The sequence below is a fragment of the Oryx dammah genome, unplaced genomic scaffold, assembly GCF_014754425.2.
Source record: "Oryx dammah isolate SB20612 unplaced genomic scaffold, SCBI_Odam_1.1 HiC_scaffold_11, whole genome shotgun sequence".
In the NCBI taxonomy this organism is placed as follows: Eukaryota; Metazoa; Chordata; class Mammalia; order Artiodactyla; family Bovidae; genus Oryx; species Oryx dammah.
In genome coordinates, this window is record NW_024070195.1 from 26804371 (window position 1) to 26817656 (window position 13286).

Sequence of the window (13286 nt, forward strand, 5' to 3'; positions counted from 1 at the left end):
TAGGAGACGGAGGGCAAGCTGCAGTTTCACTCATGCCTGACATTGACAGAATGCACGTTTGAATCTTTGAAAGTTTGAAACTTGAAGGTATGAATGTAGGGGACCTACTGTGTTCTGTAGATTGCAGAATGCTCTTGATAAATCATCATTTCCTCTCCTGCCCTCAACCCCCTTGTGAAAGAGATAGGCAACAGTATTTGCTTGAGAAATTATTTCATGGGAGAAAAAAATATTCCTGTTATATAATAAAATCCAGAGGGTTGAATTAAATTTTCAGGTAGAGGTTATAATGAAACTGTTTCCCATCCTTCTCTACAATTCTCAGGAAAACTGCTTAATGCCAGAGTCAGCAATACAGGCAGCATGTTCTAATGAGTTAGACTTGGAAGGCTCTTCCCTCCCCGCACCATTCCCACTTTTGGAGTTTGTTTTCTGAACGAAACTACCACATACTTTAAGTAAGTGGTTGAAAAAGTCAATCTATCTTCGAGAAGAATAACAGGCACTGAATCACACTGATGCACCTATTAAACATCTATTTCAGGGATGGTTAGTTTAGTAGGTTATGTTTTGGTTTCCCAGGCTGTAGATTATGAGGCTTTCACATGTTGGGAAGACATCATTTGTCAACTTTGGTCCAGAATGGTGTGGGTGTCAAGGATGACTCCCAGGCATGAGCTCTGGATGGATGAGGAGGCTATTTATTGAGATGGGAAGGGAAACAGGTTTGGGGGGTGGGAGGGTAGAGATCATGAGTTTAATTTTGTACATGTTGAGATGCCAGGCTAGCATGTGACTGGAGATGTCTGGAGCCTGGAAGAAATGTCAAGTTCAGAGTTAAAGATTTGAGTTGTGTCTATGTATAGAGGCCTGTGGGAATAATCTTGGTATATGGATGGGTAAGAGGGACTTTGACCCTGCCCCCCACTCCCTAGTCATCTAGTTCACAATTGTGTCATTCTGATAAAAAAGAAAGTTTTCATTCAGTGGGTTGGAATGCAGTGACTGCCAAATTTAACATTTCTGCTAAACTGGCATCTGCAATCAATTACCAACTCTCTTGGTAATTCTCATACAGGTATTCTCAGATCATATTGTGCAAAACATGGCGTTTAATCATGCTCCAAGAGAGATCATGCCTCTAGGTTTGGGCCATTATAAATCTGTTGTCTCCTAATGAAAAAAATAATCCCTAGTTCTACCACAACTCTTAAATATGACTAAAAAATTCCAAAAATAAAACAAAATTCATAGACATTCACTTAAAAAACAACTTATCACTCACCTCTTCTTTTTATGGAGCTCAAATATGGGAACAAAGTAGCCAAAAACCATACCAAGAGGCCTAGATGCTGGAAAATATTATGGCTCACTGGCATACATGGTTAAAATGGTGATAAAATGTACAAATACCAAACACCTCTTTATTCACCTCTAATATGTTCATTCTCATCACTTCATGGCAAATAGATGGGGAAACAATGGAAACAGTGAGAGACTTTATTTTGGGGGGCTCCAAAATCACTGCAGATGGTGACTGCAGGCATTAAATTAAAAGACCCTTGCTCCTTGGAAGAAAAGCTATGACCAACATAGACAGCATATTAAAAAGCAGAAACATTACTTTGCCAACAAAGGTCCATCTAGTCAAAGCTATGGTTTTTCCAGTAGTCATATATGGATGTGAGTAGCACTGTAAAGAAAGCTGAGCACCAAAGAATTGATTCTTTTGAACTGTGGTGTTGGAGAAGACTCTTGAGAGTCCCTTGGACTGCAAGGAGAGCCAACCAGTCCATCCTAAAGGAAATCAGTTCTGAAAATTCACTGGAAGGACTGAAGCTGAAGCTTCAATACTTTGGCCACCTGATGTGAGGAACTGACTCATTGGAAAAGACCCTGATGCTGGGAAAGATTGAAGGCAGAAGGAGAAGGGGATGACAGAGGATGAGATGGCTGGATGGCATCACCGACTTGATGGACATGAGTTTGAGTAAGCTCCAGGAGTTGGTGATGGACAGGAAGCCTGATGTGTTGCAGTCCATGGGGTTGCAAAGAGTTGAACATGACTGAGCGACTGAACTGAACTGATATGCATTCTTTGAGACTGACAACAGATGACTGTTAGAATGATCCATGATTTTGTATTAGTGGACTTCTTCATTGGTTTATTAACCTGGATAATAAAGAGTTAATTCAGGAGATGATTTCTTCTCCATACTGAGGTTAGTTCACCCCACCAAATGCCATGTGTCCTCACTAGGGCTCTGCTGGGACTGAGGCGTTGGTATGGGGGCAGCCCTGTCCTTTCTCTGGAGCCCTTTTCCATTTCTTCAATGGTATCATTGCTATGTCCCCAAACCATAAAGCAGCAAAATATTGGGAAAACCCCACTGGACAGCAAAGAGATGTGATTACATTTAGAGCTCACGTGTCTTCCCTTCAATTATCCACCACCAGAGGGTCATTTTATTGCACACTCCCTCAGGGGGATCTTTTGGATTGTAATAAGCATCTATTTAGGTTGGGTTTAATGGGTTCTAGTCAGCCTTTTTGTGATAATAATTCAGGTGATTGATTCGGGGGCTTCTAGAAATAATAGAGTGAAGGCAACATCATGTTCTAGTTATCAGATGTTTTAATTAATAATCCAAAGGGGAGAATTGAAGTAAAAGGGAAGTAAGGTTATTAAATAAACAGTCACGGTCTGTCCTTTGTGCCCACAGTTCCTTTCATACTGGGAGATTTGATTAGAATGACATTGTACATTCTTCTGTGCCCCTTGGCTTCATTCTGTGTCTTAGGTGATTTGCAGAACTGTTTGTATTCCAAGAGTGAGAAGATGCTGGGATCCAGGGATTTGGGGGCCAGAGTCATCGTTCAGTCGTTTCCGGAGGAACCCAGCCGGGTCCAGTTGAAGGGAGTGCAGTTCCGGCACTTGGGGCAAGCCTTCCATGAGCACGTGAGCTCGCTGATGCTGGTAGGAGCTATGAGAGGTAAGGAGGCCCAGGCATGATGTCTCAGCTTTCTTCTTCTATATTCAAGGCTCTCCATGCAAGGAGGTCCTGGTAGGTGGTATGTGGGAACATGGGGGGTTCAGAGATGGCTAACTATACCCTAGATCTATGGTTCAAAGAGTCACTTGGAGAGCTTATTAAAATTCTTAGGTAGAGACCCTGTCTCAGACAAATTGTGATCCAAAGTGAGCCTAGAAAAACTGAATTTTTAACCTGATTCTGGAACAAGTAATCCAAGTTTACCTTTGAGAAATGTCACTATAGGTACAGCAGATATGGAGGGAACCACACAAATCCATGTTTTGAATCCTGCTACAACATACCGGCCTTGTAACTACAGATAGATTGACATTAAGTAGTATAAATTATCAGTCAAGGCTAGTGGAGAGCACTTTGGGAAGATGTCCTAACGCAGAGGAATCCCCTGCCTGGGAAAAGTGGGGAGAATGGCTGAGAACCAGGCTCTCTTCCTGGGGACAGAGAGCAGACAGAGCGTGCAGACCTTGGCCAGACCTGAACAGATACGAGGGAAGCAGCAGACATCCAAGGCAGGTGGGGACAAGTAGATAAAAAGATCAGAATCAGAAAAGAAGAACATGACCAGATGTGCTGGTAAAGGGTCTGAGATCAAAGTTGGAGGGGTGCAGGAGCATCTAGGGTGAAATTCCAATGCCAGAGTCTGATATATGGAGTTGAGAGATGGGTACAGATGCTGAGTGATGAGGACAGCAACCCCGTTGCATGGTTACGCTCTCCTGCCCTCAGCACCTCAACACTCACACAGTCAAGCTCTCCCTTCCTTGGTAAGGTGGTGCTCCAGAAGTCAATGCCTGACAAAGCACATCAGGGAATATGGGAGATTCAGTGGGGCTTGAAAAGTGCTAGGATTACAACAGACATTGACAAAGTAATCCATGAGGTCACTGAAGGCAGGATCCTGGCTAGCAGCATTTTTTCTCATTTCAAATTATCTGCTTGCCAAGAATACCTCTCTTAATTTTCTAAGAGCTCTTCCACCTTATTTATTTCTACACTCATTAGGGGTATGGGTCCCTCACATGGTTCTTTCCCAAGTACATTAGGATGACCAGAATCTTTGTACCCTTCTTTCTGGTTCTTCTGTCTCCTGGTGCTTATAATGCTGAGGAATATTTGATGTGGGTCAGTTCCAGTAGACCTGAGGGGAGCAGTCACATAGGAGTTATCAATTGAACATAATCAACAGCTCCCCATCAAAAATTTACTCAGTCCGCCTCCTCAACCTGTGCTTTAGAGTACCTGAATCTTTATTTATTTATATATTTATTAGGTTTTATTTGAAAAAGGGTTCAGTGCTTGGACTTCCCTGGTGACTCAGATGGTAAAGAATCCGCCAGTAATGCAAGAGACCCTGGTTCGATCCCTGGGTTGGGAAGGTCTCCTGCAGAAGGGAATGGCTATCCACTCCAGTATTCTTGCCTCGAGAATTCTGTGGACAGAGGAGCCTGGGAGGCTACAGTCCATGGGGTTGCAAGTTGGACAGGATTGAATGGCTAACACTTTCACTTTCACTTTTCGGTGCTTAACCAAAGTTTGAAATCCACTGAATTAATACATTATCTCCTGTAGGTCTCTGTTAAAATGCAAATGTGTTTCCTGGGAGGGGGAAACCCATTAACCTAGAGGTTAGAAACTTCTGGCACGCTTGCCAAAGAATCCTTTATTGTTTCATGCCCTACAGGCTCTCATGACCTGTGTGGCCAGCTGTCCTCAGTCACGGGAGTTAGAGGGTGTCGGAATCTTTGCTTGATGTTTCCTTTAGAGGTTTACCGTTCCCTGAACTCACCCACTATAGCTCTGTTAACACATTAGTCCTTACTGGTTGTTCAGATGTACCGTTGTATTCTGAGGGGCAAGCAGTGATGTTACGGTGGAGACCTGGTCAGGAAAACTCTGCAGCAGGCAGTGTTTCCTACATGAGTGGATGTGGATGGGCTAACTTATTAGTGAGTGATGTGAAGGCATCTGGTACTGGGATCAAGGCGAAATCTATAGACCCTGTATCTATGGAGACATTGTAGTTGAGATTTTTCTAGAGAGTCCCAATTTAAAGGTCAAATTATTACATAAACCAAAGCCATTTTTCTAATACTTCAAACATTTGGTATCGATATAATCTCTCTCACTGTCTGGAAATAATACAAAGTTTCTTTTTCAGGATTTATAATTTTATTATACAAATAAAATATTTTAATTATTTTAATGTGAGTTTTCTCCATCAGACTCAGGATACACAAATGCAGAATTTACTTAGTTTTATTTATCTTTATACCTCTGGCACAAGACATAATTCCTGAAATATATAGTTGATACTCAGTAAATAGTTGTTCATTAATTGATTCAGTCCACATGTATCGATTTGGGAGGTCATAAAATATGTTCATGGAGCCAGCGTAATGATTTTCGTAAATGTCAGTTTCTCTTAGCACAGTAGAAGGTATTTCCCCTCCAGTTCCACAAACCACCATATTCAAATGTGAGCGTTCTGATCCTCAGACTGATCTCTAGCTTTACTTACAATTTGGATAAATCAGGAATTTGGGATTAACAGATTCACATATGTGTAATAGATAAACAACAAGGACCTATTGTATAGCACAAGGAACTGTGTTCAATATTTTGTAATAATCTGTAATGGAAAAGTTTATGAAAGGGAATATGTATATATTCACATGCTGCTGCTACTGCTAAGTCACTTCAGTCGTGTCTAACTCTGTGTGACTCCATAGACGGCAGCCCACCAGGCTTCCCCGTCCCTGGGATTCTCCAGGCAAGAACACTGGAGTGGGTTGCCATTTCCTTCTCCAATGCATGAAAGTGAAAAGTGAAAGTGAAGTCGCTCAGTCATGTCTGACTCCTAGGGACCCCATGGACTGCAGCCTACCAGGCTCCTCCGTCCACGGGATTTTCCAGGCAAGAGTACTGGAGTGGGTTGCCATTGCCTTCTCCGATATATATATACACATATACACATATATATACATATATATACATATATACACATATATATGTATAACTGAATTACTTTTCTGTATGCATGAAATATTGTACATCAACTATACTTCAATTAAAAGGATAACTTCACAGCTCAAGATATAATGACTACCTCTCCTCATGCTGGATGCAGTTTTCAGAGGTCAGAATTGGTCTGTAAGCCTTAGCTGTTTGTTTCTTGAGCTGTTATCCACTACATTGCGATGAGAAGTGGAAGGGAAGTCGCTCAGTCGTGTCCAACTCTTCGGGACCCCATGGACTGTAGCCCACCAGGCTTCTCCGTCCATGGGATTTTCCAGGCAGGAACACTGGAGTGGGTTGCCATTTCCTTCTCCAGGAGATCTTCCCAACCCAGGGATTGAACCCGGGTCTCCCACATTGTAGGCAGACGCTTTGCTGTCTGAGCCACCAGGGAAGTCCAAAGAGTAGATACCAAAGATGGTGGCCACCAGGACATCTTGAGAGCCATGCATTCCTCATGGTTTGGCCATACTGTCTCTTTCTCAGATGGTTTTCTTTTCTACTATGTGGCCCTTGGATTCCACTTTGGTTATCTTTGGTGTCTTTAAGATACACTGGTCTAAGCTGCCTGTTTTTTAAATTGCTTCTGCCAGCTCCTTATTTCTTGAATTTTATTATTGTGTGGAAGAATGTTCTTAGTTATATTCTAGCAGTATTTGGGGATGATCAACAGAACGTGAGGAACCCTTGAGATTCCCTGCTGTTTACCTTCCTCTTTGTTGTTCAGGTTCCTATATGCAGGGTTGCACAGTGTGGCAGTCCTTCAGCAGAGGCCTCAGCATGTCCCAGACCTCAAGCCTGAAGGTAGACAGTAACGTGTTCTATGATATTTCAGGCCATGCACTGCTGGTAGGTAAGTGAAATGAGCTGGTTTAACTTCGACATTCTGGTGGAGGATGCATTATTTTTTTTTTTAATTATTGTTCCTAGGTTTGAATTTCCAATTTGTAAAAACTTTAGTCTCTGATCTTTAGAAATAGGCTGTAGTTTAAAATTCTAGTTGTAAATTCAGTCATCTTTAATTGGCTTACTAAGCTTTACCCATAGGAAATGAATTTTTATTTTTTGTTTCTTTAAATTTATTTTAAAAATTTTATGGAAGTATAGTTGGCTTATAATGCTGGGTTAATCTCTGCTATATAGCCAAATGGTTCAGTTATGCACATATATACATATATATATATTCTTTTTTCATTTTCTTTTCTATTATGGTTTATCACAAGATATTGAGTATAGTTCTCTGTGCTCTATAGAAAGACCTTGTTTATCCATCCTCTGTATAATGGTTTGCATCTGCTAATCCCCAACTCCAAATCCTTCCCTCTCCCACCCCACTACCCCCCTGGCAACCACAAGTCTGTTCTCCATGTCTGTGAGTCTGTCTCTCAGGAAACTGATTTTTAAAGATGGACATTTCAGTTCATGTTAATCAATATACAATAAATATAAAATTTATTGTCAACAATTTTAACAATAATTCAAAGTCACATAAATATGCCTTTGTGCAGCCTCATGAAGTGTCAAACCTGGATGTTGAACAAGGAATTAAACATTTTTGAATCCTATTCTTCACTCCTTTTGTGGCTTGTCGAAGAAGCCTATGTTTTAAGAATTTTCTAAATGGTCATCTGTATTGACATTTGTTTCCTAAAGTCCATTCCCTTTGTGATGCTTAGAATTATCCTTAAAAATACCAGACTGCATCATCTTAAAGCCCTTTAAGAATTTATTTCTTTTAGAATATAATCCAGAATCCTTACTCGGGCTTAAAAAACTCCCTTAGTGACGCTGCTTTTACTAACCTTGGTCTACCTGTCTTGCTCTTTTTCTCTCCCTCTGTACTCTCACTACACTGACCTCTTTTAATTCTTTCAAAAGGCCATACTTTCTCCTGCCTCAGGACCTTTGCACAGCTCTTGCCTTCTGTTCATACCATTCATTCTTCTCCTATAATAGCCCTCCCCAACACTCCCAAATCAAGTCTGTCTGTTTAAACTCTTTTATCACCAGTCATTACTTATTGATTTAAAATTATACATCATGTTTCTGATCATCTGATCAATGTCTGTTTTTCTATTAATACCAGATTTCATGCGAACATCATCTCCTAAGTACTTAACATAACTTTTAAATAGTACATTTGGAGATATATTTGTTGAAAGAAATAAATCTATTAATGAACAAAAGGTCTCTGGTTATATCAGAATAATCAAATCAGAGGTTTTCACTGAAAGGAAAACTGTAACTGTACTTGTTAGCTAGTGTTTTCTATTTAAATTAATTCTGTGATATCATCAGTGGGAGAATGTGCATGTTTCATTTAGGAACGATCTGTTAAGATAAAAGCTGGAAAGGTTCTAACTGTGGGAGGGAAATAGTTTAGTGAGAAAATATGGATCATGTAAACTAACTCCAAGGCTTCCCTGATAGTTCAGCTGGTAAATAATATGCCTGCAAGGCAGGAGACCCCAGTTCAATTCCTGGGTCAGGAAGATTCCCTGAAGAAGGGTAGGCTACCCACTCCAGTATTCATGGGCTTCTCTGCTGGCTCAGACAGTAAAGAATCTGCCTGCAGTGTGGGAGACCTGGGTCCAATTCCTGGGTCAGGAAGATTCTCTGGAAAAGGATAGGCTACCCACTCCAGAATTCATGGGCTTCCCTGGTGGCTTAGGCGGTAAAGAATCCGCCTGCAATGTGGGAGACCTGGATTTGATTCCTGGGTTGGGAAGATCAGGGGGAGGAAGACATGGCAACCCACTCCAGTATTCCTGCTTGGAGAATCCCCCTGGACAGAGGAGCCTGGTGGGCTACAGTCCATGGGATCCCAAAGAGTCAGACATGACTGAGTGACTAACCACAGCACAAACTAACACCAGCTCTAAAAGGCTAAGGGCTAAGGACAATAGAAGTTATCAGGTGCAAGACAGTCTGATTGGAAAAGGACAGGGCACTCAGACTAACACATGGAAGGTTGGCTTTACTTATTTTTATTTTTATTGCTGTAAGGGAAAAGTTTGTTGAAACCTGGTGCAGAAATTCAGGGAGGCACCATAACAATATTATTTTAGGGGGAAACAATTTTGTGGAATTGGTATTAACTAGGCAAGGAATGAAACCTGCAGGAGGAATTTGGCCTTGACTGCTTGGATATCGTGAGTGGAGGCTCTTTGGTCTCTACTGTGTTGTAGGTGATGGAATTAGAATATCTGTCAGTGAATTTTAGATAAGTTACTCAATTCATGCAAAATAAGTTTGCAGGCTCAGATGCATGAAATGACATAGGAAACCCAGATATCTGAAGACCTAGAGGAAAGGGGATCTGTGGGGCTGCTCTGTATGGATGCTGCTCGGTTGACTGAGTCTCTGTAGAATCCATGTGTGCGTGCTAAGTTGCTTCAGTTGTGTCTGACTGTTTGTGGCCCTATGGACCGTAGCCTGCCAGGCACCTCTGTCCATGGGATTCTTCAGGCAAGAATGTTGGAGTGGGTTGCCATTTCCTTCTCCAGGGAATCTTCCTAACCCAGGGATTTAACCTGAGTCTCTTAGTCTTTTGCATTGGCGGGCGGTTTCTTTACCACTAGCGCCACCTGGGAAGCCCTTCTGTAGTGTGGCCCATGCCCTTTTACTCTGTTCTATTTCAAACCTCCGATCTGAGTGTGAGTTGTCTCAGATCCTCTCTAGCCTGTTTATCCAGAACATTCCAGATCTTCCAGGGGAAGAGAGGGGCATGCAGATGGTTGGTGGCCAATTCAAAGAGCTCAGGGTGGGGCTGGACATAACACGCGAGTGTGTGCCATTTAACTACAGAGACAGTCACATAGATTCTTCTTAAGAAGTAAAACAATAGATCTATTTCTTTGTTATTTTTATTTAAAATGAGCTTCTGATTTCTCTGATAGCTCAGTTGGTAAAGAATCCACCTGCAGTGCAGAATATCCTGCTTTGATTCCTGGGTCGGGATGATCCCCTGGAGAAGGGAAAGGCTACCCACTCCAGTATTCTGGCCTGGAGAATTCCATGGACTACCGTTTATGGGATCGTAAAGAGTTGGACAGGACAGAGTGACTTTCACTCACACTCTGATTCATGAAGTTCTAGAACTAAAAGGTTCACATAATCTGTGTCTGGCTGATTCATAGATAAAAACACACGCACAAATTGAAGCAAGCCACACCAAAATAAGAAATAGTATTAAAGGAACTCTCATTTTCCTGGGTGGCACAAAATGTGCTGAACTAACATCATCTTTTGTTCTCAGGTACATCCCCCGAGATAAGGTATATCCCTTGGGAGGTTATTCCTGGAGGAGAAAAGGGTAAATATGTAAATTGGTTTTAAATTTATTACCATCTGTTTAAGTTGTCATACATTTTATAGATAGGGCTGCTGGCAGAATGTTAGATGTCTTAAATTTGTTGAACGCACTAGATGTTTACAGCTGTCTATATAATACATGTATACACAGGATGAGAACTATAACATATATTAGTAGAAATAAGAATGTTGGGTTGAGTACATATTAATTATGTTGGCGAATCCCCTTTTCTTAAATTAGACTGGTCAGAACAGGGGAACATAATAAGAAACAATGTGATCATTCGTGTTTCTGGTGCTGAGGGACTCTCCAGTCCTGAAGTGGTGACACCCTCTGGTATCTACATCCGCCATCCCACCAATGTTATAGAGGTAAGAGCTTCAGATCCTCTAGGGAGATCAGAGCTGAGAGGTATAATGTTCTCTCTGAAAATTATCCTGAGTGGCAGCATCAGTGTTGTGGGATAAATCACTTACTTGCTGCACATTGGTAATGGGAAACTACTTTATGATTTTTGATTAAACAATTTTAGGATAAATGTAATCATTTCCTCAGAATTCCCATTAACATTCTTTGAAGCAATATCTTTATGAAGTGAAACGAAGTAAATATTGATTACTTTCTGGTCATAAAATATCTTCCTGAGTTATATGTGGTGGTCACTGAATTTGGTCTTGATCTTTAATTATTAAAATCTTCATTATGCTATTGTATTAATATGTTCATACTATTGCCCTTTAAGAGTGTTTAAAACTGAGGGTCAACAGAGTTGTGAGGTGAGTGAGAGCATGTCAGATTCCAGGATGAACAGAGTACAGTTGACCCTTGAACAACATGGGTTTGAACTGCATGAATACACTTATACTCGGATTTTTTTCCATAGTAAATGCTACACTCTCATATTATCCACAGTTAGCGCATAACAATGGACACCGAGGAATCATGTATGTGGAGGGGCGATTATAAATTTTACGTGAATTTTTGACTGCATAGAGGGTCAACACCTGCAATCTCTGCAGCGTTCAAAAGTCAGCTATACACTCTGTTGGCCTTGGTTTTTTTAAATTCCATTATTTAGTACAACTTAACATTACTTTTTCTTGGTAAATTTCTATCTAAGCAGTTTAAGGAATTATTTTTTTCTGGTAGTTTAACCACAAATCTGTGAATGAAGAAAGGCATCAGAGTAGTGTGAAGGCCATTTAGTTTCCCCTTTTCCAAAGGTTTTGTCCCATGGACTATCTATGAAAGGGTTAAGGGCCTCACTCTTCAGGACATGGCTCCGAGTATCTACTGCGACAATTATGCCAAGTTTCTGAGGAATGGAGAGAATGAACATCTCTCTCTCTCTCTCTGATCATCTGTTTTTAATTACCTTCAGCTGAATAACCCCTAATAAAAGTCATGGTTATCTCTTCAACCCTCTGCCAGACTCTTAATTATGTTTATTCCAAGCACAGCACTTGCACACTACTTTAGGTGCCTAATAGGGGCAGCTAATATGCCAGTGAGTAAAGGAGGCAGAACTGCCTGGACTGAAGGAAACCCAGCTCTAGACACAGAGCAATGAGAGCAACATTTAACTTGCTGGCGACCACGGGGCTTGTTGCATAGCCATCCCAGTAAGCTTTGGGGACTTAAGAGCTATGTTTTATGCAGTTTTTTGGATCACAGAATCATGACTACTTTGAAATGCCTAGAAGAAAGGACACCCTCAGAGGTGCCCTGGTCATCTTCCTGCAGGAGACTAGAATGTATCTAAATCCACATTGAGTGTCAGGGGTTCTGCCTGCTTTGCTTCACTGGGTAGAGTCTTGTCTCTGGGGCAAGTGTCCTGACTACTAGTTGACTAGTAAGAAATGAGCTGACTAGCAGCCACTATGAGGAACAGTATGGATGTTCATTAAAAAATTGAAAATAGAGTTACAATATGATCTGGTGGTCCCACTCCTGAGCATGTTTCTGGAAAAAATGAAAACTCTAATTCGAAAAGAAACATGTACCTCAATGTTCATAGCAGCACTATTTGGAAAAAGTGAAAACTCTAATTCAAAAAGATACACTCACCTCAGTGTTCATAGTAGCACTATTTATGATAGCCTAGGCATGGAACCAATTTAAGTGTCCACTGAACTGATAAGGAAGATGTGGGGTGTATATATATATATATATAAGAATTATTTAACCATAAAAGAATGAAATAATGCTATCTGTAAAAACATGGATGAACCTAGAGATTATCATACTAAGTGAAGTTAGATAAAGAAGGACAAATATCACATGATATCACTATCTGTGGAATCTAAAAAAAAAAAAGGTACAAAAGACCTTATTTACAAAACAGAAATAGACTTACAGACATTGAAAACAAGCTTATAGTTACCAAGTGGGAAAGGGAGAAGTGGAATAAATTAGGAGTTTGGGATTAACAGATAAATGTTACTATATATAACACAGGTAAATAACAAAGACCTACTATATAGCACAGGGAACTATATTCAATGTCGTGTAATAACCTGTATTGGATACGAGTATGAAAAAGAATATATATATTTGTAATTGAATCACTTTTCTATATACTTGAAATTAACACAAAACAAACAAGCAAAACAAAATGAAGCAAAAGAAATGAGCTGGCTATAGGTGCAGAGAACCAGAGGACCACATACGAGCTCATAGGTCACCTGAGACTTTGTAGACTAACCTGTGTAACAGTGCACAGTCAGCAATGAATATATTGATCCCCAAACAGGTTTTTTGATTCCTGTTAGATGCCTTCCCTTTCCATTCATTTACTTTCTTCCTCTTTACAAAGTTAAAAAACAATACAGTGCCTGCATTTGGAGAATGAGATTTTAGTTTAAGGTGGTAACATAAGTTCATTAAGTACATTCATTAGGTAT

The 13286-nt window shown here is 40.6% G+C and overlaps 1 protein-coding gene across 1 annotated transcript in view; it reads left to right on the forward strand.

The window, feature by feature from the left end:
* The window catches only part of PKHD1 (PKHD1 ciliary IPT domain containing fibrocystin/polyductin), a 452170-nt gene that overhangs the window by 178765 nt on the left and 260119 nt on the right, over positions 1 to 13286 (forward strand). The window contains exons 39-42 of the mRNA XM_040249475.1: positions 2802 to 2993; positions 6796 to 6921; positions 10327 to 10383; positions 10624 to 10754. Coding sequence (XP_040105409.1) covers positions 2802 to 2993; positions 6796 to 6921; positions 10327 to 10383; positions 10624 to 10754 — 506 coding nt within the window. The remainder of the gene's footprint in view (positions 1 to 2801; positions 2994 to 6795; positions 6922 to 10326; positions 10384 to 10623; positions 10755 to 13286) is intronic.